At 39.7% G+C, this 23,811-nt stretch overlaps 1 protein-coding gene across 2 annotated transcripts in view; it reads left to right on the top strand.

Annotated features, from left to right (window-relative positions):
• Positions 1-23,811, top strand: part of drd2a (dopamine receptor D2a) — a 76,337-nt gene that overhangs the window by 32,286 nt on the left and 20,240 nt on the right. For both annotated transcript variants that reach the window (XM_030152963.1, XM_030152961.1), the window contains exon 2: positions 1,617-1,927. In XM_030152963.1, coding sequence (XP_030008823.1) covers positions 1,649-1,927 — 279 coding nt within the window. In that variant the 5' untranslated portion in view covers positions 1,617-1,648. The remainder of the gene's footprint in view (positions 1-1,616; positions 1,928-23,811) is intronic.

Consider the following 23,811-nt stretch of genomic DNA (forward strand, 5'->3'; position numbering starts at 1 on the left):
TTGCAGATAACTGCCCCAACGGAATACTACTGCAGATAAAATTACAAATGATATGCAAAAAAACAGGCACAAGAGAGATTGTTAGGTTTAGAAAATGAACTCGTGTGCAGAGATACAATTTTAAAGATGTTGGTGAAAAACTGGAAAGAGTAGACACACAGCGAACATTTTTTTTTCAGACAGCTGGAACAGATACATGGCTATGGTTTTGTAAAATAGGATGTTGTGTGTGCAGTTGTTTACTATGTGCAGTGGAATAGTGGGTTTCATAGTGTGTCACAATATAGCAAATTTAATATACGCTAAAAAAAAAAATTAAACAGGGATATAATGGAAAATCTAAGGAGAATTAACTAGATTTATGTAACCTTAGCACTAAAACATTGTCTTGTTTGCACAAAATGCATTCTGTTATAGGTTAAAGGCTTTTCTGTGTTGATTCAGATGATTTGTGGCACTTATTCCTAAATAATGATAACCCAACTTCCTTACTTATGTTGGAGACAAATACAATTTAATCTAATGCCTTAATAAATTGTGTTTTTCCAGCACTATATAAATAATAAGGAACTCTGTCTGTCAGGGTGAGACAGTTTTAATGTCGCCTTCCTGGTGCAGATACTTCAGCTGTTTTACTGTTAAACTCATTCTCTGCAGGTTTTGACCACTATCATAATTTCTACTTCTGCCAGGTACACATTTTTAGTACATTAGCTGCGGTTTTTTTGGGGGGTCTTTTTTAAAACACACATTTTAATTGGCAATATTAATGATAGTTAACTTCTGTCCAGGCGTCTTAGTGAGTTGTAGTAGTGTGTTTTGCAGCCAGGAGGCAAAATACCAAACTGAGCAAGCTAAATAGTATTCAGCCAAATGATGAAACAAATGGTGAAGAATATTGGATGACAATAAAAATCTGGACATTTCATTTTGTTTCAAACTCAGTGTGTGTATGTGACTTTGGTAGGAAAGGCATCCAGTATGCATGTTAGTTCCAATAGCAGACAAATGCATTATCACAAAAAAACACTGCACACAGCTGTTTTTACACTCACTTTTAACCTTTCCTCGTAAAATGTAAATTTCCTAAAAATCAGTGCAGCTCTTTTTCTTTGACAAACATATTTTTCTGCATATCCCTGTTCCAAAAGATGGCTTTGTCAGCCATGACTGAGTAATTATAAAACATGAGGCAGAGTGATGAAAAAAAAAAACAAACTTTGTGGATTTAAGGGAATACATATCAATGCAGTCTTCATACATTTACATTTTATACAGAAGTAATTTGGCAAGAAACTACGGGATCTGATTGTATTCCAACCAGCTTTCCAAATGATCTTAATTTGACCGTTTAAGTAGATTTAACACTTGGCATTTGATGAAACTGTTATCAAATGTAAATATGATAGAAGCTTTGTGTACAGTTTTTATGCATATTCATTCAAAAATAGATTCAGTCCTCTAACAGATACTCGACTTATTGCAGGAATACAAAGTGAAGATTTCAAAACATATTCTTTTTTCTGAAAAAAAAAAAAACCAGCATGCTAATATTCACTTGAATGTGCCAGCAGATGCTCATTAATGTTTCCTCTTTGTGTCTGGATACTTTTCAGGGCCCCTTCTTGGCCTTTGTCACTCACAGCTAATGGATGTCTTTACCCAGAATGCCTACAATGACAGTTTCTTTGATAATGGAACATGGAGCTTCAACGAAACGGATCAGGAGCAGAAGCATCCTTACAACTACTACGCCATGCTCCTTACTCTTCTCATCTTCGTCATTGTCTTTGGCAACGTGCTGGTGTGCATGGCTGTGTCCAGAGAGAAGGCCCTGCAGACCACCACCAACTATCTGATTGTCAGCCTGGCTGTCGCTGACCTTCTGGTGGCCACGCTGGTTATGCCCTGGGTCGTCTACTTGGAGGTAGGACGGCAACGATATGCACACACCCACGCCATCTACACACATGTATGCTTTTTATACATAATGCAAGAGGTAAAGATAAAGTGACATGCCCTATGCGGTTCACATACCATGTCTTCCCTTATATCTTTCTCTCTCCATTTATTGTAGTATTAGAAAGAGCCCTGTTAAAACATAACATCAATAAGAAAATTCCTTCTTTTCTTTAGTGTAAACAATATCCCACATGCAAATTCCAAAAAATTAGGCGCTTAACCTTATGATGTCAAATGTATCATATTTGATATATGAGTTTTGAAGCCCTCTATATGATCAGTTTGATATGTTTTGTCTTGAAAATCCTGATGTATACAATTAGATACCTGCAATACACAGATAATCCACCAGGGGGGAGGAATTCGTTCACCAGAGGCCTTTCCAGTGACACTACAAGATTGTCATTAATGAGGAGGGAGGCAGAACTCTGACAATTTTGAAAAGGAATTACCAATTTGACAGACAGGTTTATGTTATATTATGTTTCTGTTTGCTCAAAAATAATAATATTTGAGCATTGACACCTGATGTATCAAATATGATACAAAATTGAAACTCATACATGGAAATTGATATTAGAAAAAAAAAAAAAAAAAAAGGTTGTTCAGAAGGACCAATAAATGCTCCAGTTTCAAAGAACTGGAATTTTCTGTTAATGATGTAATGGTTCAGGCTTTACAGGGTTAAATACTGAAAACAATCAAAAATAAAATAAAATAATAATAATAATAATAATAATAATAATAATAATAATAATAATAATAAAAGGGTAAGTAATTAATTAATGGCATTCATGTAGGAAAATACAGCGAAGTTTAAAGTCGAAAATGCTGCTCACTGTCAAAACAGGACAAATATTAAAGTTATAGTAAAACACTGGAGTTTCCATCTCTCTTAATTCTCAGTCATCCATATCAAGTGATCCTGTGCACTTAAGTCGAAAGCAATTTGACTTTGTTTTGTTCTTGAAGACATTTTGTCTCATTCAGAAGGCTCAGCTCCATTGTTAAGAGTCCATAGAGCAGAACAAATACCATCGAAAGCACAGAACCAGTGTGAGAGTGTGACAGGTCCAGTTAACCATTAATGCATTTAAGGTCAGTGCAGATCATATCCTCTAGGAAACGGTGACATTTCTACTCAGTGCAGTCATATAGGAAATGACCAAGATTATTGAAAAGTCTATCACTAAACAAAAAGGCAAGGAATTATACATTACTACATTATGACAGTTGCAAGCAATGACGTGAGAACATCTGAACAAACCCAGAAACATGAAGATACTATGCAACAGAGCGGTGTTGAGTCATATCGCCTCCTAACGTCTTGGATTGTGACCAGGATCTCAACAATCTCAGCTCCAACGTGAAGCCATGGTGGAAGTATCTTAAGGTTGTACTATGGCTCCTGTAGACATATACTAGACCTCTCTCTAAAAATGCAAAATCAATATATATTTTTTTTCCCCAGGAGTAATTCCAGTCTCATCTGTTGAGTGGAAATGATCTGGTTTTCCATCTTTAAATTATCGCTCCATCAATAAAATCTCAGGTCCAATAGAAGGCTTTGAGATCAGCAGTGTCAGGTTTTGACTGACAGGTCTGTATGACAGTTCTCTCGCCTGCTGAGCTGGACTTTCTGAGTTTCAGTTTACTCAAGAAATCACATTTTTTTTCCTGACAGACAGCTCAAGTGTAGTGGTGATATATAGGTTCCCCTGTAAGACTGTAAAATGACTTTGTTATCCAATGTTTGATGGAGTTTACCATTTTAGTAAATCAGTTAACTAGCCTTTAGTGGTAGTTCCACCTCTTTTGTCCAAATGCGGTCACTTCAAAGAGACAATGTTGTGATGACCAAACACTAGCTTCAAAACGGACGACAATACTTTCCTGCTTAATTGATCGTTATCTTTATTTTGATCATGTAAATGACAATTTAAAAGCAGAAATGCAAATAAATGACAATCAAGACAATGAGAACAAAACAAGACGGTAACTTAAAACTGCAATGTCTTAAGCCTCAAAATTTACATGTGCGAAAAGGAGTAGGAAGAAGTATAAACTTATCTAATCCTACTCCTTCAAACCAAAATGATCAATTATCATGCTAAACTAATGATAAAAGTAACTACTCAGTTACAATCGAACCATTGAGGGACTGAGGTAACTAAAAAAAACTCTCACAGAAAGAATGTCATAAATTACACTCAGCAGCTAGACAAGGAGAAAACCCTTGAATACCATGTACTATGAAGGATCCATTTATTTAAAGATACAAAAGAAAGAGCCCAATTAAGACCCGTAATTAGCAGTGTGAACTTATCTGTAATGCAAATCACATCTTCACTATCTTAGCTCCTCTCATTGGGAATATGTCCCTGGAGATCCAGAGGATAATTTGTTTCCAGTGACTTTACCAACAACGTTTAGAAATTGAAAGTGGCCCCAGACCATGGATCTATTCAATGTGACCTTGGTTTTCACATGCAGACCTACACCTGAGCCAGTGGAGACCAAAACGACTAGTGCAGGACAGCTCATTAAACAATAGGAACAACCTCAGCCCAGACCATCCTGGTTGATCTCCACTGAACTATAAGACAATTATAAACAATGTCCTATATGCAGTCCAGTGCAGCGAGGACTGCACAGATACTGTATATAGGTTAGATCCAATAACTGAACACACACAGCAGAGCGCAGTAGAAGCAGGTCCTCAGGTAACTATTAAAGCAGTCCATCTATAACAAACGATGAAGAACATTCAACATTCAATGATATGTGATTTGTCCAGGACAACAGATGGAAATTAGCTTTTCTGCTAAATCTGGTGCATACATCTGGTTTTTTTGCAGCTAATGCCAATACATAGTGTCCTGTAACAAAATTTATATATATATATATATATATATATATATATATATATATATATATATATATATATATATATATATATATATATACAGGGTGGGGAAGCAAAATTTACAATGAAAATTTAGTTGTTTTTCTCAGCAGGCACTACATCAATTGTTTTGAAACCAAACATATATTGATGTCATTATCATACCTAACACTATTATCCATACCTTTTCAGAAACTTTTGCCCATATGAGTAATCAGGAAAGCAAACGTCAGAGAGTGTGTGATTTGCTGAATGCACTCGTCACACCAAAGGAGATTTCAAAAATAGTTGGAGTGTCCATAAAGACTGTTTATAATGTAAAGAAGAGAATGACTATGAGCAAAACTATTACGAGAAAGTCTGGAGGATTCTGTTAAAGAAGAATGGGAGAAGTTGTCACCCGAATATTTGAGGAACACTTGTGCAAGTTTCAGGAAGCGTGTGAAGGCAGTTATTGAGAAAGGAGGAGGACACATAGAATAAAAACATTTTCTATTATGTAAATTTTCTTGTGGCAAATAAATTCTCATGACTTTCAATAAACTAATTGGTCATACACTGTCTTTCAACCCCTGCCTCAAAATATTGTAAATTTTGCTTCCCCACCCTGTATATATATATATATATATATATATATATATATATATATATATATATATATATTTATATTTATATTTATATTTGTATATATATATATATATATATATGTGTGTGTGTGTGTGTGTGTGTGTGTGTGTGTGTGCTGTTCTATTTATTATATTACATTAAGAACATAGTAGATGGATTGTCGACTAATAATTGTAATAAAATAATGTTAGTTACTAGTAAATACACTCAGTTGGTAAAAGTATTAGAACATATTGAATTTGAGTGTTTTATTGCTAACAGTGGGCTGGGCTTCAAAATGATAATGACAAGAGTCACATTCAAAGAATGTTTTCACTTAATTTTTCTCAACTCTGAATGTTGTATTTTAGTCATTATAATTGTGTTAAGTGTTCTGTGTCCAGGTGTCTGAAATATTTGCCACAATTTGATCATAAATAATTATTTTACACCCTAAGGACCCACCTACTTTCTACAACGCACACTCAGGAAGATAAATCTTTCTTTAAACTTAAAAGAAATAGAGGAATTCAATTGTAAGAGATTTAACATTTGTCATGACAACTAACAGAAGTATTTATGTTAAAATAATATTCCACATAAAAAAATGAGAATTCCAAACTACAACTGTGATGTGATATTAGTGCAGTATTTTATTAAGCCCTTAATTATTTACCTTCATCCATCTACATGATGATGTTTCCAACCCTTTACAAAATATAATCAAACCACTGATACAGCCTGCAGTAAATTGCTTCATTATAATAGAGTATTTTTGGCAGTGTGCTGCAATTGACGTGCGTGCTGTTGTTTTGATTAAGAGACACCTTACAGCATACAACCCATACTATACGTTTAAATCATTAATCAAAATTATCTGCACCACAGTCACCAAAATAATATGATTATAATGACTTCCCAAACGGATGTAACCTCAGGTGGTTAATGACCCACATGTGAGCCATGATGACCCTGTAAGTATAACCAATAGCTGGAAGTCTCCACCATCATTTAGAACGTAGAAATCACTAAGAAAGCTCCAGTTGACTTCTAGCCAAGCACTTAGAAATGCTCTTGACATCAGCATTGTAGATGTCAGCGCCTCAGTGATTAAGGGCCTGTAATGGCAGCGTTTTACGCCACAGTCAAAATGTCAGGGCGGTCTATTCAGTCAGAGGTTGTATGTTTATGAATAATTCTCGTATATATCTTGCATTCGTTGCTCTGCCTGATAATGCAGTACTGAATTTGAATTGCGTAATATCACGAATTACGCCTGCTAACGACTGCAGCCAAAAACAGAACGGTCTTTGGTCAAGCATAAAATGATCCACAACCTAAGAAATCAATAGAGAGCAGGATGTGGGCTGTCTCTCAGAAAAAGATCTCTGTATGTGCCTGTATGTGCTCATCTGTTTTTATATCTTCTCAGTCCTAGGGTTATTTCTTTAGGTCACGGTGTCTGATGTAGCAAAAGGCAATCTAAGACTACAGTGCCTCTAATCCTCCTGTGTCTCTCAGTGAGTCATGATGATTATCACAACGATCAGATTACACTGTAGAAATCCATAGGATGTCATGGTTTCTTCCCGTCCCTATGCGTGTTTGTTTGTACATACAGCACAGTGGTGACTGGAAATGTGTCTCTTAACCCACAGAGACCCAGTGTTACTTTTGTGTCAGTTCCCAAATATATTTTTTCTCTCTATTAAGTGATTTAACACCATTTATCATAATATTCTCCTCTGTATTTTGCATTTTTTCTATGAAAATCAAGTATTTTCTTATATTTAATTGACTGATTATGCACTGTAATCATCATGCTGATATTACATTTGTGGGTTATTATAACAAAAAGAATCCGAATCCATTTATTTGCCATTTGCAGAAAAACTGCATTGGAAATGAGTTGCAAGCGCTCAGCATAAAAATACATAAAAGACAGTAATAAGGTAAAAGGTGAAAAAAAAATGGGGATTTAGGGATTTTCAATCCTGTACAGTTAGATTACCAAACCACACTGTAAGCAAGAAGGTAAGGATATTTTCAGTCATGCAAATTTGATCAAATGTGGCAGTTTAAGGTAAATTCCTTTAATTTGCGCAGAACAAACATCACCTTGGAGACCTGAGTTCCTTGGTAAAGACCAAACTGAGGAATCTGGGTGTCATCTTTGACCAGGACATGTCTTTAGAATTCTACTCCAAACACCTAGTCAAAAACTGTTTCTTTCAACTACGCAACATCTCCAAACTCAGATCTATGGTGTCCATAAATGAGCTCGAGATGATTGTTCACGCTTTTGTGTCTTCTCGCTTAGACTACTGCAACAGCCTGTTTACATGCTTAAACAAGAAGGAGCTGGCCCGTCTACAGTTTGTCCAGAACTCTGCTGCCAGGCTTCTGACCCGCACAAACAGGAGAACCCACATCACTCCCATCCTTAAATCTCTCCACTGGCTCCCTGTTCTATATCGCCCCCCCACCCACCCACCAGTCTCTCTATATCTCTATCGCTCTCTCTTTTCTCCTCCTTTACTCTCTCTCTCTTTAACCCCAACTGGTCAAGGCAGACGTCCATCCTTCAGGAGTCTGGGTCTGCTCAAGGTTTCTGCCCGTTAAAGGGAAGTTTTTCCTCGCCACTGTCACCAATCACAAGTGTTTGCTCCTGAAGGATTCTGTTGGGTCTCTGTAAACCAGTGGTTCTTAACCTTGTTGGAGGTACTGAACCCCACCAGTTTCATATGCGCATTCACCGAACCCCTCTTTATTAAAAAATAAAATATGATTTTTTTCAAATTCAAGACACAGGTATATGTTTTACTGGTGCACAAAATGAACCGTGCATTAACATCACTGTGTTCAAAGAACAAAACCAATACAGTGCATGAACTCACAACAAATTACATACCTTTTCACAAAGACATGACCTTTTTTAATATTACCACACTGAAAGGGTTTTAATTTTTAACCTTATGTATTCCAATAATGAACTTATTGTATTTATGCTATTTATCATTTTTAACATTTTAACACACACCCATCACCTAATTTCCATCAGGCTACAATTATAATGAATATTTACTGCAAATCAGTGTGACTTCTGCTGTTGTGTATATGTATGTGTAGGCCGTCAGGTCAACCCGGTTTTCGTTTCATCTTGCCCCGAACTTTCCGAACCACGCAATTTTGACATAAAAAAAGATAATTGCATGTAGTGTATCAAAAAAAGTTCTTGTTACTCCTTCAGTATTTTTGTGATCGTTGTTTTATTATGGCACTAGCTCGGCTTTAGCGTAATACGATTTCTCCGTCCGCGACGGTGCGTCGGTTGTCACATGATTGTAACTGACCAGTGCGGTGACCGAAAAATGTAAACAAACGCTACACATGTCTGCCTCCGTGGTTAACAGGAAGTAGCAAAAGTCATCACAACTATGTGGAAAATACTCAAATAATTCATCGTCAGACAAGTGGAAGAGATTATAAACACTTCCGGATGTGTTGTAGTGCTATAAGCAACAATAATACACCGCATATATTGGATGTCAATCAGAGAAAGAGTCTCCGAAGCCATTTGTTTACACGGACCTAGCCCGACACACACACCCGACTAATGAGTCGAGTGTGTGTCTTGACCTCCGCCGAACCCCTGAGACTGACTCACCGAACCCCTAGGGTTCGATCGAACCCAGGTTAAGAACCACTGCTGTAAACTTAATTTGATTCTGATTTGAATTGATAAAGCACTTTGTCACTCTGTCTGTGAAAAGTGCTCTATAAATAAAATTTACTTACTTACTTATTTACTTACAGAAAGAAAAGCCATTGCAGTGATTTTTTTTAAAAATGATGCTGGTGTTTAAGTGCCTGCTAAGATTGTCAGCGATAGTGACACCAAGAAATTTAAAACTACCCACCACCTCAACCTCTGTGCTGTTTATGGTGAGAGGGAGATGGGATTTCTTCTTGCGGCCAAAGTCAATAACAACTTCCTTCGTTTTGGTAGCATTTAAGATTAGATTGCCGTTCTCACTCCACTTGACAAATTTTTTACCTCAGATCTGTAACTTGTCATTTGAATTTATCAGGCCAATGATGGTTGTATTGTCAAAAAAGAGAGAGAACTAAAGAAAAACAGATTTTTTCCAGTAACATATATCATTAACTTAATGTAAACCCATTGTGTTCATCTACTGTCATTGATCCAACTCCATGGATTTGCTGGTGAATCAATGTTACAGAAGATGACGGTGTTTCCACGTTCACTACGGAGCCTCTGAACGTCCAAATGGGTCATATCTGATGACCATGAAAAGATGACAAAGTGTATTTTACACCAATTTTTTACATGTATTGATAGAATTAGTGGATCAACAGATATTGAACATTTACATCAGTAGATGCTTTTGGTTGATGTTCTATATTTGGGTCTTTAAGGGTTAATAGCATTTGCCTGGAATATTACTAATTTTAGACAAGTGAAAAATTGTCCTAAAAATGCTAGAGAAAAATAAGAAAATTGCTGTCATGGGAATCACAGTAAGATTTGCTTGTTCATAAATTAGGCAACTCACATAGTAGTTTTTAACAGAATTATTTCATTTTTTTCATCTTGACACAAAAAGCAAATAACACACAGAGAGTGCCTGCATTAAAGTACTTAAGAAAAGTGGGAGCTGCATTAAAATCTGTTGCATATCAAGGCTCCAATTACACGCAAAAGACTCACAATAAAATACTCATCTGGATATCATCAGAAAAATGAACCTGTGATAGTACAAAGCGCTTTAATTACAAAGGTGGGTGTTATAAGCTGTATTTGTCTAAGGAGATCACATTGGAAATGTGTTGAGGAACTGGAACAAACAGATTGAAAAAAAAATTATTATTAATAATAATAATAATAATAATAATAATAATAATAATAATAATAATAATAATAATAATAATAATAATAATAATAATAATAAGGGCCATTTTTGACAGTTGTATGTCACAGACAAGAAGTACCCTCAATAAGCTGCTGCTTACTTATGTGTACCTCTGTCCCAACGTCTTCTGTTTATCTTGGGAGGAAGCCCACCGCTGTCACACAGCTCTTTTGTACTATAATAGGATTATGTGTGGCAAAGCAGATATTTTGACTGAAGCGTATAAAAAAGCAGCATAAAAATTATTTCCAAGTCTTCAGAAACAAAAAGAGAATACATTAAAACAAAATGTAAAAGGAGATACACACAAAAATAACACAATGTGGAAATGTTCACGTGGAAAACACTCATCCACCAGCTCACAGAAGTGGAAAGAATTTGGCTGGAGCAAAAATTCTTTATTACACCTCATATTAAAAATAAACTAATCCAGACATTACAACATTGCTGGAGACAATGTGCAGACGAATCATTCCCTTATGTTTGAAGAAATTCTGGACAAATTCTAATGAGAAAAATATATTTAGTTTTATAACAGACCCTAAATTCTATTCTATGATATTTAGCTCCTTTATCTTGGTGCAATCAGATGGTCTGCCTTCATGAAAAATGCATAAAATTTAGTTCTTGCTAGTGAGAAAGATTCCAATCTTACTTGAATTGTTATAATCCTGAAGCTCTCTGCTTTAAGATATGGATGTAGATACAGCAGTTAAAAGGATATTTATACTTAATGAAAAAGATGATTTTCCCACAGAGATCTAAAGGGGAAAATCACAAAAGAGGATGATTCACTTTCTTTGGTAGAAGAACACCAGACTGAGTTTTCTGTAATTAAAATTAATGTGGCGCCCTACTGTTCGTAAAGTAGAAGTCTAAATACATCATAAGATTTTAGAGATGGTATCTATCAACTTTAAAGGATCCAGGTGCTCTTTTATAATGTTTTCCTTAACCCATAATGACCCAACGCTACTTTGGTAGCAATTCCCAAATATATTTCCCTCTCTATTTAACCTATTTTAAGTGATTTATCACCATTTATTATAATATTATCCTCTGTATTTAGCGTTTTTCAGTGTAAATTTTGATATTGTCTTATATTTAATCCGCTGATCATGTTAATGTTCATTAAAGCTCAGTGTAAATCCAAAGGTTATTAAATTAGAAACAGAGAAAGCTGAAGAAAAAGTGACATTTTCCACAAATATATCAATAACTGAGCATAAAACAAATGTGTCCATCCACTAGCATTGATCAAACTCTGTAGGTTTTACTGGTAAATCAATGTTGTAGAAGATGACGGTATTTTGCACATTCACTACGGAGCCTCTGAACATCCAAATGGGTCATATCTGATGACCATGAAAGATGATAAACTGTATTTTACACCAATTATTTATATGGATTGATAGAATGAATGGATCTACAGATATTAAACATTTTACATCAGTAGAGGGTTTTGGTCATCAGTGGCTATTTGTGTCTTTATGGGTTAAACATATTTGGTTGGGATGGGGGTCAGTACATGTTGGCAAAGCAGCCACTACACCCCAGCTTTGTGTAATGGGACTAGTACAAAGGCTGAACCCAAATGCAAGACCAGAATGCAGATGACCAATTGAGAGTGTTTATTAAACACAATTACAGTAGTAAAAACACAGCACAAAATAGTTAACACGTCTGTGAAGGCGTGTGATTCTGGACTCTTCGTCCGGGCTGTGAACGGGGAATATGGATGGTCAGCACGGCCGAGCCGGAGGATTCCCGTCAACACCCCGACTAGGGCAAAACAGAGGATAGTCAAAAAACAAGCCAGGTCATACACAGGAGGGCAATTCAGGAGGCAACGGGACATGAGGGAAAGGCTACTCACGGTCAGGGTCCAGGCGAGGGTCGAAACACAAGGTAACACGTTGGAGGCTGAGGTAATCAGGGAATAGGCAGAATCAGAAGTCGAAGTACGAACCAGGTCAGAACCAGACGAGCAGGCAGACAAGGAACAGGCAGGATCGGTGGTCGGAAGGCAAAACGGGTCAAGAACGGGCAGACAGACTGACAGGTATCCAAAAACGCTGGTAAGTGAGCACACAAAGGTAGAACCCAAACTGGCAAAGGAACAGGGGAAAACACAGGGTTTAAATACACAAGAGGGAGGGAAGACAATAGGACACAGGTGGAGATAATCAGGGAGGAGTCAGGTAATCAGGAGCAGGTGAAACAATCAAGGAGGGGAAGTAAAAACACCAGACATGACACAAGAGGGAAACTTAACAAAATAAAACAGGAAATGACAGAGAAAACAGAAAAGACAGACACAGTCTGGGAGCAGACATGACAGTACCCCCCCTCTAGGGGACGGCACCGGACGGCCCAGGAACCTCCGGGTGGTGGCGATGAAAGTCCCGGATCAGGTCCGGGTCCAGGATGTAAGAGGCGGGCACCCAGGAACGCTCTTCAGGGCCGTATCCTTCCCAATCCACCAAGTATTGAAATCCTCTTCCCCGGCGACGGGCCGCTAGGAGCCGGCGAACAGTGTAGGCTGGGCCTCCATCAATGATCCGGGGTGGCGGTGGTGGCTGGGTGGGAGGGACTAACCGGCTCTCCTTAGCCGGTTTAACTTGACTCACGTGGAAGGTTGGGTGTATCCTCATGGTCCTAGGTAGCTTCAGGCGAACAGAGACAGGATTAATAATTTTTGAGATAGGAAATGGGCCCACGAACCTGGGTGCCAATTTGCGGCTCTCCACCCTCAAGGGAAGATGACGGGTTGACAGCCACACACGTTGGTCGCGCTGGTAGACCGGGGCTGGAGTCCTGTGCCGGTCCGCAGCTGCCTTGTAGACCCCCGAGGCCTTCAACAGAGCTTGTCTGGCGCGAATCCAGGTCCTTTTGCATCTCCTTATCAAGGCCAGAGCTGAGGGGACGCTGACATCCTTCTCTAGGGCCGGGAACAGAGGAGGTTGATAACCACAAACTACATGAAAAGGAGACAGACCAGAAGAAGCACAGGGTAGCGAATTGTGGGCGTATTCGACCCAGATCAGCTGGCGGCTCCAGGAAGCAGGGTTGTGGGAGGCCAAAACTCTAAGACCGGCCTCCAGCACCTGATTGAGCCGCTCCGTCTGACCATTGGACTGTGGGTGATAGCCCGAGGACAGACTAACAGACGCCCCAATAAGGGAACAAAAAGCACGCCAAAAACGTGCAACAAACTGAGGACCTCTGTCCGAAACAATGTCTCTGGGAAAACCATGTAATCGACAGACATGACATAACATGGCCTCTGCTGTCTCCTTAGCAGAGGGGAGCTTAGGTAGTGGGACAAAGTGAGCCATCTTGGAAAAACGGTCAACAATGGTCAACACAGTGGTATTTCCATCTGACGGGGGCAGCCCCGTCACAAAGTCTAGTGACACATTAGACCAGGGTCTACTGGGAACAGGTAGAGGGTGTAATTGACCAACCGGAGGTTTATTGGAGGTCTTACACGCAGCACAGACAGGACAGGCAGCGACATACTCCGCCACTTCTTTCTCCAAAGCGGGCCACCAGAAGCGCTGTTTAATAACGAATGCAGTCCGCTGGACTCCCGGGTGACATGTCAGCCTGGATGTGTGAGCCCAGTGGATGACCTGTGGGCGGAGGTGATCAGGAACAAACAGGCGGTCTGGCGGAACGCCAGCCGGGATGTCACAATCACGTAATGCATTAATAACAGATTTCTCAATCTCCCACTGTACCGCCCCCACCACACAGTTCTCAGGGAGGATAGGTCCTGGTTCAGAATCTGAATTGACGGGCATAAAGAGTCTGGACAGAGCGTCAGGTTTCACATTTTTGGAACCAGGCCGATATGACAGTGAAAAATTGAATCGTGTGAAGAACAGAGCCCACCTGGCCTGACGGGAGTTGAGTCTCTTTGCAGACCGCAGATACTCTAGGTTCTTGTGATCCGTCCAGATCATGAATGGTATTTCGGTTCCCTCCAGCCAGTGGCGCCATTCCTCCAGGGCCACCTTGATGGCTAGCAACTCCCTGTTGCCGATGTCATAGTTACTTTCCGCTTTGGACAGTCTCCTGGAGAGGAAAGCGCACGGGTGAAGCCTGTTGTCCTTTGGAGAGCGTTGGGAAATGACTGCCCCGACCCCCAGATCAGAGGCGTCCACCTCCACGACGAACTGACGAGCTGGATCCGGAACCGACAGAATGGGGGCCGAGGTGAACGCCCTTTTCAGCTTCACAAACGCTGCGTCTGCTTCGGGGTTCCATCTGAAAACGGACTTGGGAGAGGTTAGAACATGCAAAGGGGCAGCCACACTGCTGAACCCCCTAATGAACTTCCTGTAGAAGTTAGCGAATCCAAGGAATCTCTGGACATCCTTACGACTGGTGGGCGTGGGCCAATCCCTGACAGCACTGACCTTGTCTGGGTCCATCTGGACACTCCCCTCTGCGATGATAAAACCCAGAAAGGAAACAGATGGGCGGTGAAACTCACACTTCTCAGCTTTTACAAACAGTTGGTTTTGGAGAAGTCTTTGGAGCACCTGGCGGACATGCTGGACATGTGACTCCTCATCCGGGGAAAAAATAAGAATATCATCCAGATACACAAATACAAAAACATTGAGCATGTCACGTAACACGTCATTGACTAAAGCTTGGAAAACAGCGGGGGCGTTAGTGAGACCAAACGGCATCACTAAGTACTCATAGTGTCCACTTGGGGTGTTAAAGGCAGTCTTCCACTCGTCCCCTTCTCTGATTCTCACCAAGTGATATGCGTTACGGAGGTCTAACTTGGTGAATACTTTGGCCCCGTGTAATAGTTCGAATGCTGAAGACATGAGGGGTAATGGATATCTATTACGGATGGTAATGTCATTAAGGCCACGATAGTCAATACAGGGGCGTAGCGTCTTATCCTTCTTGTCAACGAAGAAAAACCCTGCCCCAGCTGGAGATGAGGATGGTCGAATCAGGCCGGCCGCCAGGGACTCATCAATATACTTTTTCATTGCGGCCGTCTCTGGGCCAGACAGAGAATACAGCCTCCCCTTAGGGGGGCAGGTACCAGGACGCAGATCAATAGCACAGTCATACGGTCTGTGAGGGGGTAGCGCAGTAGCGCGTGACTTATTAAATACCTCCTTAAGGTCGTGATAACACTCAGGTACCTTACTAAGAGCAGGGAACACCGTCTCCTGCTCCTCTGGAGAGATGACAGGTGCCACAGTGACCTGAACTGGCTTGGACGGAGGATCAGGATTCCGGACCCCCTCACAACAGGAACCACACCCCTCTCCCCAAGCTTGGACCTCCCCCGTTTGCCAGTTAATACAGGGGTTATGGAAAGATAGCCAGGGGTGACCTAATATGAGAGGGTGAGAGTCAGAACGATAAACATGAAAACTGATTTCCTCAGAGTGACCATCTTTGAACCGGACAGTAACTGGTTGAGTCCGTTGAGTAACTCTACAGATAATGTGATTGTCTAAAGCCCTCGCCTCCAGGGGCTTCAGAACCGGGAGCAGACTGAGGTGGAGCTGCTTAGCTAATTCTTCATCCATCAGATTAGCGTCTGACCCGGAGTCTATCAGGACTGGAAGCTGCAGAGACACAGAACTAGAGCATACACAGACCAAGGGCTGAACACGAGAGGCGCTGGACACACAGAACGTTCTGCTCAAAAGAGAGTCCTCACCTGCCATCGTTTTAGGTTTCACTGGGCAGTTGCTGACTCGGTGCCCCTCCTGACCACAGTATAGGCACAGACCAGCCACCAGACGGCGTTGACGTTCCTCTGCCGACAGACGAGTCCGACCCACTTGCATCGGTTCCACTTTCGAACCCCCGCTGGACTCAGGTACTGGGTGAGGGGGTTCTGAGTGGGGCTTACTCACGGAGGGCTGGCGGTTCCATGATGGTTCTGGCTGCCAAAACACCGACTGGTCAGTAACCCAAATAGCAGCCTCGATGACATCATCCAGTGAATGGAGTTCCTGCCGGAGCGCCATCTCACGACCAACGGTGCGGTTGAGACCGCTCTGGAACGCAGAGATCAAAGACTTCTCGTTCCATTCAGATTCTGCTGCTAGAGAACGAAACTCACTGACATACTGCCTAATGGGGCGATCTCCCTGCCTCAGCCTCATGAGTCTTTGACCGGCCTGTGGTCCACGGATAGGATGGTCATATATCCTTTTTAGCTCAGCCATCAAACCCGAGGCTGACTGAGTGATGGGAGACCCTTGTTCATAGGCTGCGTTGAACAGGCTTAAAGGAGGGCCTTCCAACAGACTAGCAATGTATGCAACCTTAGCTAACTCATTAGCAAAACGGCGGGGCTGGGAATCAAAAATGAGCTGGAGTTGTGTACAAAAATTACGGCAAGTATCAGGGTTACCTGTGTACTTAGATGGAGGTGGGATGTTAGGTTCCTCCAAGGCTTTAACGGGTGAGACAGAGTTAATATTCTCGACTGGCGGGACCGGAGCAGAAGCCTGGTTACCAGAATACTGGGAAAACTGAACGGACAGCTGAGTCATCTTATCCATTAGGGAGTGCAAAATCTGTTCATGTCCCCCTAAGCGTTGCCCCTGGGACCGAACTGCCTCCCGGACCTGGTCTAGGTCTGCTGGGTTCATCTTATTGGCCAGTTTGTACTGTAATGGGACTAGTACAAAGGCTGAACCCAAATGCAAGACCAGAATGCAGATGACCAATTGAGAGTGTTTATTAAACACAATTACAGTAGTAAAAACACAGCACAAAATAGTTAACACGTCTGTGAAGGCGTGTGATTCTGGACTCTTCGTCCGGGCTGTGAACGGGGAATATGGATGGTCAGCACGGCCGAGCCGGAGGATTCCCGTCAACACCCCGACTAGGGCAAAACAGAGGATAGTCAAAAAACAAGCCAGGTCATACACAGGAGGGCAATTCAGGAGGCAACGGGACATGAGGGAAAGGCTACTCACGGTCAGGGTCCAGGCGAGGGTCGAAACACAAGGTAACACGTTGGAGGCTGAGGTAATCAGGGAATAGGCAGAATCAGAAGTCGAAGTACGAACCAGGTCAGAACCAGACGAGCAGGCAGACAAGGAACAGGCAGGATCGGTGGTCGGAAGGCAAAACGGGTCAAGAACGGGCAGACAGACTGACAGGTATCCAAAAACGCTGGTAAGTGAGCACACAAAGGTAGAACCCAAACTGGCAAAGGAACAGGGGAAAACACAGGGTTTAAATACACAAGAGGGAGGGAAGACAATAGGACACAGGTGGAGATAATCAGGGAGGAGTCAGGTAATCAGGAGCAGGTGAAACAATCAAGGAGGGGAAGTAAAAACACCAGACATGACACAAGAGGGAAACTTAACAAAATAAAACAGGAAATGACAGAGAAAACAGAAAAGACAGACACAGTCTGGGAGCAGACATGACACTTTGACCATCCAGCAGAAGACAAGAGAGACAAGAGAGAGTGCAGAGTGCTTTGTATGGCTTATAGTGTAATTTATTGCTTGTATAAAAAAGTAATGATCATAATAATTAAAAAAAAAAAAAATCATAGGTCCATTTCTTGTAGCGTTGTAGTACGAATAGGAACAATGAGGGGAACCAGTATCTTCCTGCACAAAGCATGGATAAGAGCTTCATCCAACAAACAAATGTTCACACTGTGATGATTGTTGCTTCTTCTGTCCATTATTGTCAGGAGATTTTGAGCAACGATCACTGTGGAATGAACCGCCAGCCATATTTCAGCATGGGAGGCCAAACATTGCCTTTAGACACTTATGCCTGAACTGGACCCTGACCACGCACATAATCGACAAAAGAAATGAGACGTAGCAGACAACGGAAGATCACACTGCAAAGTACCAAAATCCATATAAATACACTGAACTAATAGCTGTTATTTAAACCACAAAGACCCAAACAACCACTGGCGACCAAAAATATCTAGTCATGTAAAGTGTTAAATAAATGTATCCACTCATCTTATCAATACATGTAAATAATTGGTATAAAATGCAGTTTGTCTTCTTTTCATTTGGACGTTGAGAGGCTCCGTAGTGAACATGGAAACATTGTCATCTTCTACAACATTGATTCACCAGTAAAACCCATAGAGTTGGATCAATGACAGTGGATGGACACATTTGTTTTATTTTCAGCAAGTAATACAACAGACTTTTTCAGCCTTTAAACTATATTTTCAAGGTCATTTTGGTGGTACAACTCCTCACAATAGATTCAGTTACACTTTGTTATTGCTCCAGAGCATCTGTCTTGCCTGCACTGGCACTATGCAACTTCTGGGTTCAAGTCTGGACCCCGACACAAAAAGTACTACAAAATTTGACTGCTTTACAGCACACATCACTGATATGTTATGCAATTGATGCATATATGCACACACAGTCACCGGCAGTAAGGAGTTTGGTGCCCTGGCTTTTGAGCTTTTATGTTTGTTTTTACGGAATAAAGGAGACGAGCTCCAGAAGAACGTTTGCTTTTAAAAGGATTTTAAGGACTGTTGTAACATAGCTTTGACTGAGACATGTCTCACCGAACAGGACCATAACTCCGATCTCACCATTGATGGCTTCAGGACCCCCTTCAGGCTAAACTGCAATACTGAAGTAACGGGTACAAACACAGGGAGGTGGGGTACATGTGTATATTAATGAACAATACTGCAGCTCTGTTATTACCAGAGAACAAATCTGGACACCAGACAGACACCAGACACTGAACTTTTGTCGGTGTCGTTGGGCCCAATTTACCAGCCCCAGGAGCTCCCTCCAGTGCCAGTTCTGGAAAAAAACAAACAGTTTCAGGAGGTACGGAAAAGGTAAATGAGCTTCACAACAGCGGGAGACTTAGAGAAATTAGTAAAGGATCTTAAGTTTCACTTTCACGCCGATTCTGCCTCCCGCACTGTATTTGATGTTGTACAGAGATTGCAGACTATCTCACCGGAGGCTCCGAACTTTATATTGGGTGATTTTAACCATGTCTCACTGAGGAAGACCCTAGCAAATTTCTATCAGTATGTCTCCTTTGTGGCCTCAGAAAGTTTGTCAGCATCAGTGACTTGTCAACAAATGCACAAGTACTACCAAGATAGAGATTTTACGACAGTTGTTACAGACAATACCATTTCTTGACTTTAGGGTGGACCCCGCGAGCAAAAGTTCTATGATGTTGCTTTAATGAACATTTACATGATCAGTGAAGTAAACATAGGGAAAAAAAAAAATTACTGAAAAAAAAAAACTTTAATTCAGAGGATATTACAAAGAAAAGTGCTAAATCACTTAAGGTTCAATACAGAGAAAAAATCATTTGGGAATGGCCACAAAACTAGCACTGGGTGTTTGTGGGTTAAAGCAAAACAAACTAAGAATAGCAATAAGTTAAAGTAGTACAGCATAAGACGTGCTTCAAATAAATGAAATGCAAATGCAGCAGGTGTTCGGCTTTAGTACAGTTTCACCATGTGGGAAGAAATTGTTTTGTATTAACCTGCTCACAGTAAAAGATTGTGAGAATGCAGTGCTTAGAGCAGCGCAGTAAAGTGATAATAAAACACTGCTGTCTATCTATTGTTATTATGACTCATTTGTGACAAAACCAGTGCTGGTGATGAATCAACACATAGGTAAGAATCTGTACTTTATAGGTGAAAATAACTTGACTCAACATTTCATGTATTAAAAATATTCTTGAGATTTCCCACCTTCCCACCTCTGTACTCAAAGGTGTTCTCTCCTCAAGACAGATTCTGTCAAACCTCATTCATTTTCTGACATGTTGAAGTGAAGTCTTTTTATTTCTCATGTCTAAAGCCCCAGACTCATGCAGGGGTGGTGATTTTTGCTTCGTAAAAAAAAAAAAAAAAAAAAAAAAAAAAACACTGGTTAATCTGTTTGTCTGAATCTGGAATAATATCAAAGTGAATAAGATAACAAAAGCTGCAGAATTTGTCTCTTTGTGTGAGAAATCTGTGTTCCCTTCAGTTCCCTGTAGGAAAAGCCTGTATGATGGAGAAGAAAAAGCAGCAAAAATATTCTAAATATAGCATATACACGTAAATGGATACTGATTTTTAGGGGGGCCTTTATGAGATGGTTAAACTGGTAATAAAAAAAAAAAAAAAACGTGACATGCTGTGTGCTTTTAATACCCTTCAGCCAACTATAGTGTAAGATTCTGTTGAAAGTTACTGCCCTATAATTTAGATTAGATTGTCTTTGTGTCAAACTTATTACATACATATTTATATTTGAAAGTACTCAGATATTATCATTTCATTATCATTATCATTTGTCCTTGAAAAAGTAGGTCAAGGTCAGCTATTTTCAATAGGCTTCTCCTCCATGCCAAGATGCATCTACATTGTGAATTTGGTGCAGATATCTCAACGCATTCTTCAGATAATGCGATAATGTTGTTGAATGGACAGATGGATGGACAGACAGGCAGACAACAAAACGATTACAATACCCCTAAAAAAAAGAATAAAAAAAGAAAAAATATTCATGGATGTTGGGTGGAAACCTCATAAGTCCATTTTTGGCACTTAGTTTTTTTTGGGTATAAAACAATTCTATAGGTCAGTTTTCCATTGGTCAGCCTGACAGTTTTAGAAATATTCAACCAATGAAAAGTGTTGAAAATGGCTTGTGACTACATCGCTTTACCCCATTAATTTATTTAGAGTATACATCGTCTTTCCAGTTTCCTGAAAAAGAAATTTTAGACATAAGAAGTTTCCACCCGACAGTGACGATATGTGTAGAAGCCACTAACGTAATAACGACCCATAACGTAATAACAACCTAACATAACCTAACATAATAACTTTGCCATGTTTAAAATGTAATAGGCCAATAATGTAATAACTGGCCAATAACGTAATAAAAGTCCTGAACCGATAACGTAATAACTTTTGGCCAATAACGTAATAACTTACTAAGTTATCAGTTGGTTATTGCATTATTGGCCTGGTAAAAAAAAAAAAAATTCTTTGCAAATGTAATAATTGAGCCAATAACGTAATAATATATTATTATCACTGTATTGGCCACTTATTACCTTTTTGGCCTATTACATTTTAAAAATGGCACATTTATTACATTATGTGTTGTTATTATGTTATTGGCTTCTACAATATGGTTCTATATAGTTCTTCTGTTTTCCTGATGTCCCTGAACTAATCCTGTCTTACATCTACATTGTAATAATTTTCTGAATCATACAGTGATTGGAGTTAGACTCAAAATGTGAGTAAAATTACACTTTAAAGGAGTGATATTTTGCTTTTTTAAATGGAATTATGTATCTTAAACATTTCCTTGTGGTCTACATAAACTGTAAATGTTCTGCTTGGGTCTGAATTCTTCATTAATTCAACTCAACAGGTCCATCTTCAACCCTATTTCTGAGTAATGACACCAGAAAGGTTGTTTTGAGCATTGGCCCTTTAAATGCAAATGAGCCACTTCAGGCCCCACCTCCTCCAGGTTGTTGGCTGTGCTGTTCTGTCCCGTTCAGCCAACAACTGAACATTTTAGGGAATCGTTTTGAAGTTTGGACATCTTTTCAGTATGGACTACAACCGCTGCTGCTGACAAACAATTATGTTGTACTCCGAGAAATATTCATCGGAAGTCTTGACCTTATATGTGCAAATGTCGTGACCTAACTAGTTATAGACATTACAAATTAAGCAGGAATTAAAACTGGTTGTAGAAATCCACTCAATTTTTGCCAGAATGAATATAAAGATAGTTTTGCAGCAAACTTTTTCAACTGTTAGGGTCCCCAAATACACAAATAAATGTACCAAAGACTAATAAAAGTGGGTTTAGCAAAATATGACCCCTTTAAATACACTACAGGACAGACACACCTGCCTCAAATATCCCATCAAACACCCAAACACAGAGCCTGGCACTCCCAGAGCAGGAGAAAGGTGAGTTAGATTATGTTACTGTTACTGTTATTGGGATGACAGCACAGGAAACTTTTTAAAAAAAGAATGAACTGGAGCCGCCTGACCTTCATGTCAGATGGATATTTGATGCCTCACAACAACTTTGGTGAAGTTGCCCTCAAATTAATATTCTGAGAACTGAGCACTGGCGATTTGTCAAAATCTATTACCCAGCATGTGTTTCATCAAAATTTTGGCACAGCCCTCTCAAGCTGTCTCATACAAATGTTATCTGTAATAAATTAAAGTCGTCATTTGACATGATATAAAACCACAAAAAATAAGCAATTATGGAGTCTACAAACTGACACTATAATTCACTGATGATTTGGGGAAACAATCCAAAAAGTGAGTACAGTACATATAACATATAAAACACCTCTGCACATAAAGGTGGAACAAAATATTTTTACCTCTTATGAGATGATTATGACAATGTGATTGATTCTTGATGGATAAATTGTAAGTGGGTCTCAATATGTAATCGTTGCACCTGATTACTGATGTGTATAAACAATGAAAACAAAACTGAAAATAATATTTAGGCAACAGTGTATGACCACTGCAGTCTTATTCAGTTAAGGTGATGAATAAAACCTTAAATATGTGAGAAGAGTTTACAACAGCTTGGCTTTAACCCATAAAAACCCAAACAGCTACCATCAGTCTCAACCATCTACTGATCTAAACTGTTTAATACCTGTTGACCCACTAATCCTATCAATAATTGATGTAAAATGCAGTTTATCATCTTTTCATAGTCATCAGATATGACCCATGTGGACGTTCAGAGGTTCTGTAGTGAACATGGAAACACCATCATCTTCTACAACATTGATTCATCAGTAAAACCCATAGAGTTGGATCAATGACAGTGGATGGAGACACTTGTTTTTATGTTGAGTTATTGCTACCTTTGCTGAAAAAGTCACTTTTTCTTCAGTTTTCTCTTTTTCCAATTTAATAACTTTGAGCTTTTAATCTGAGCTTCAGTAAATTAATCAGTGAATTAAATGCAGGAAAATACATGATTTTCACTGAAAAAATGCAACATACAGAGGATAATATTAAAATAAATTATGATAAATCACTTAAGAAAGGTTAAATAGGGAGAAAAATTCATTTGGGAATAATAATAAAATAATAATAATACAATTTATTTCTATATGTTATGTCTCGTCAGATATGTTAATCATGTTAATGTTTATTGTTTCGTGTCTCATCTTTGGTTTTCAGTGTTTTGTCTCTGTTTGATTAGTCACTTTATGTTAAGTTAGAGTTGTTCACATTGGGTCCTGTCTTGCACTTCCTGCTTTATTTTGTACTCATCTCTTCCCTCTCGTTTCAGACCCTGACTTCCTCCCTTTGTGTGTTTTCCCACCAGTGTGATTATT

This window comes from Sphaeramia orbicularis, chromosome 13 (genome assembly GCF_902148855.1).
Source record: "Sphaeramia orbicularis chromosome 13, fSphaOr1.1, whole genome shotgun sequence".
Classification (NCBI taxonomy): domain Eukaryota; kingdom Metazoa; phylum Chordata; class Actinopteri; order Kurtiformes; family Apogonidae; genus Sphaeramia; species Sphaeramia orbicularis.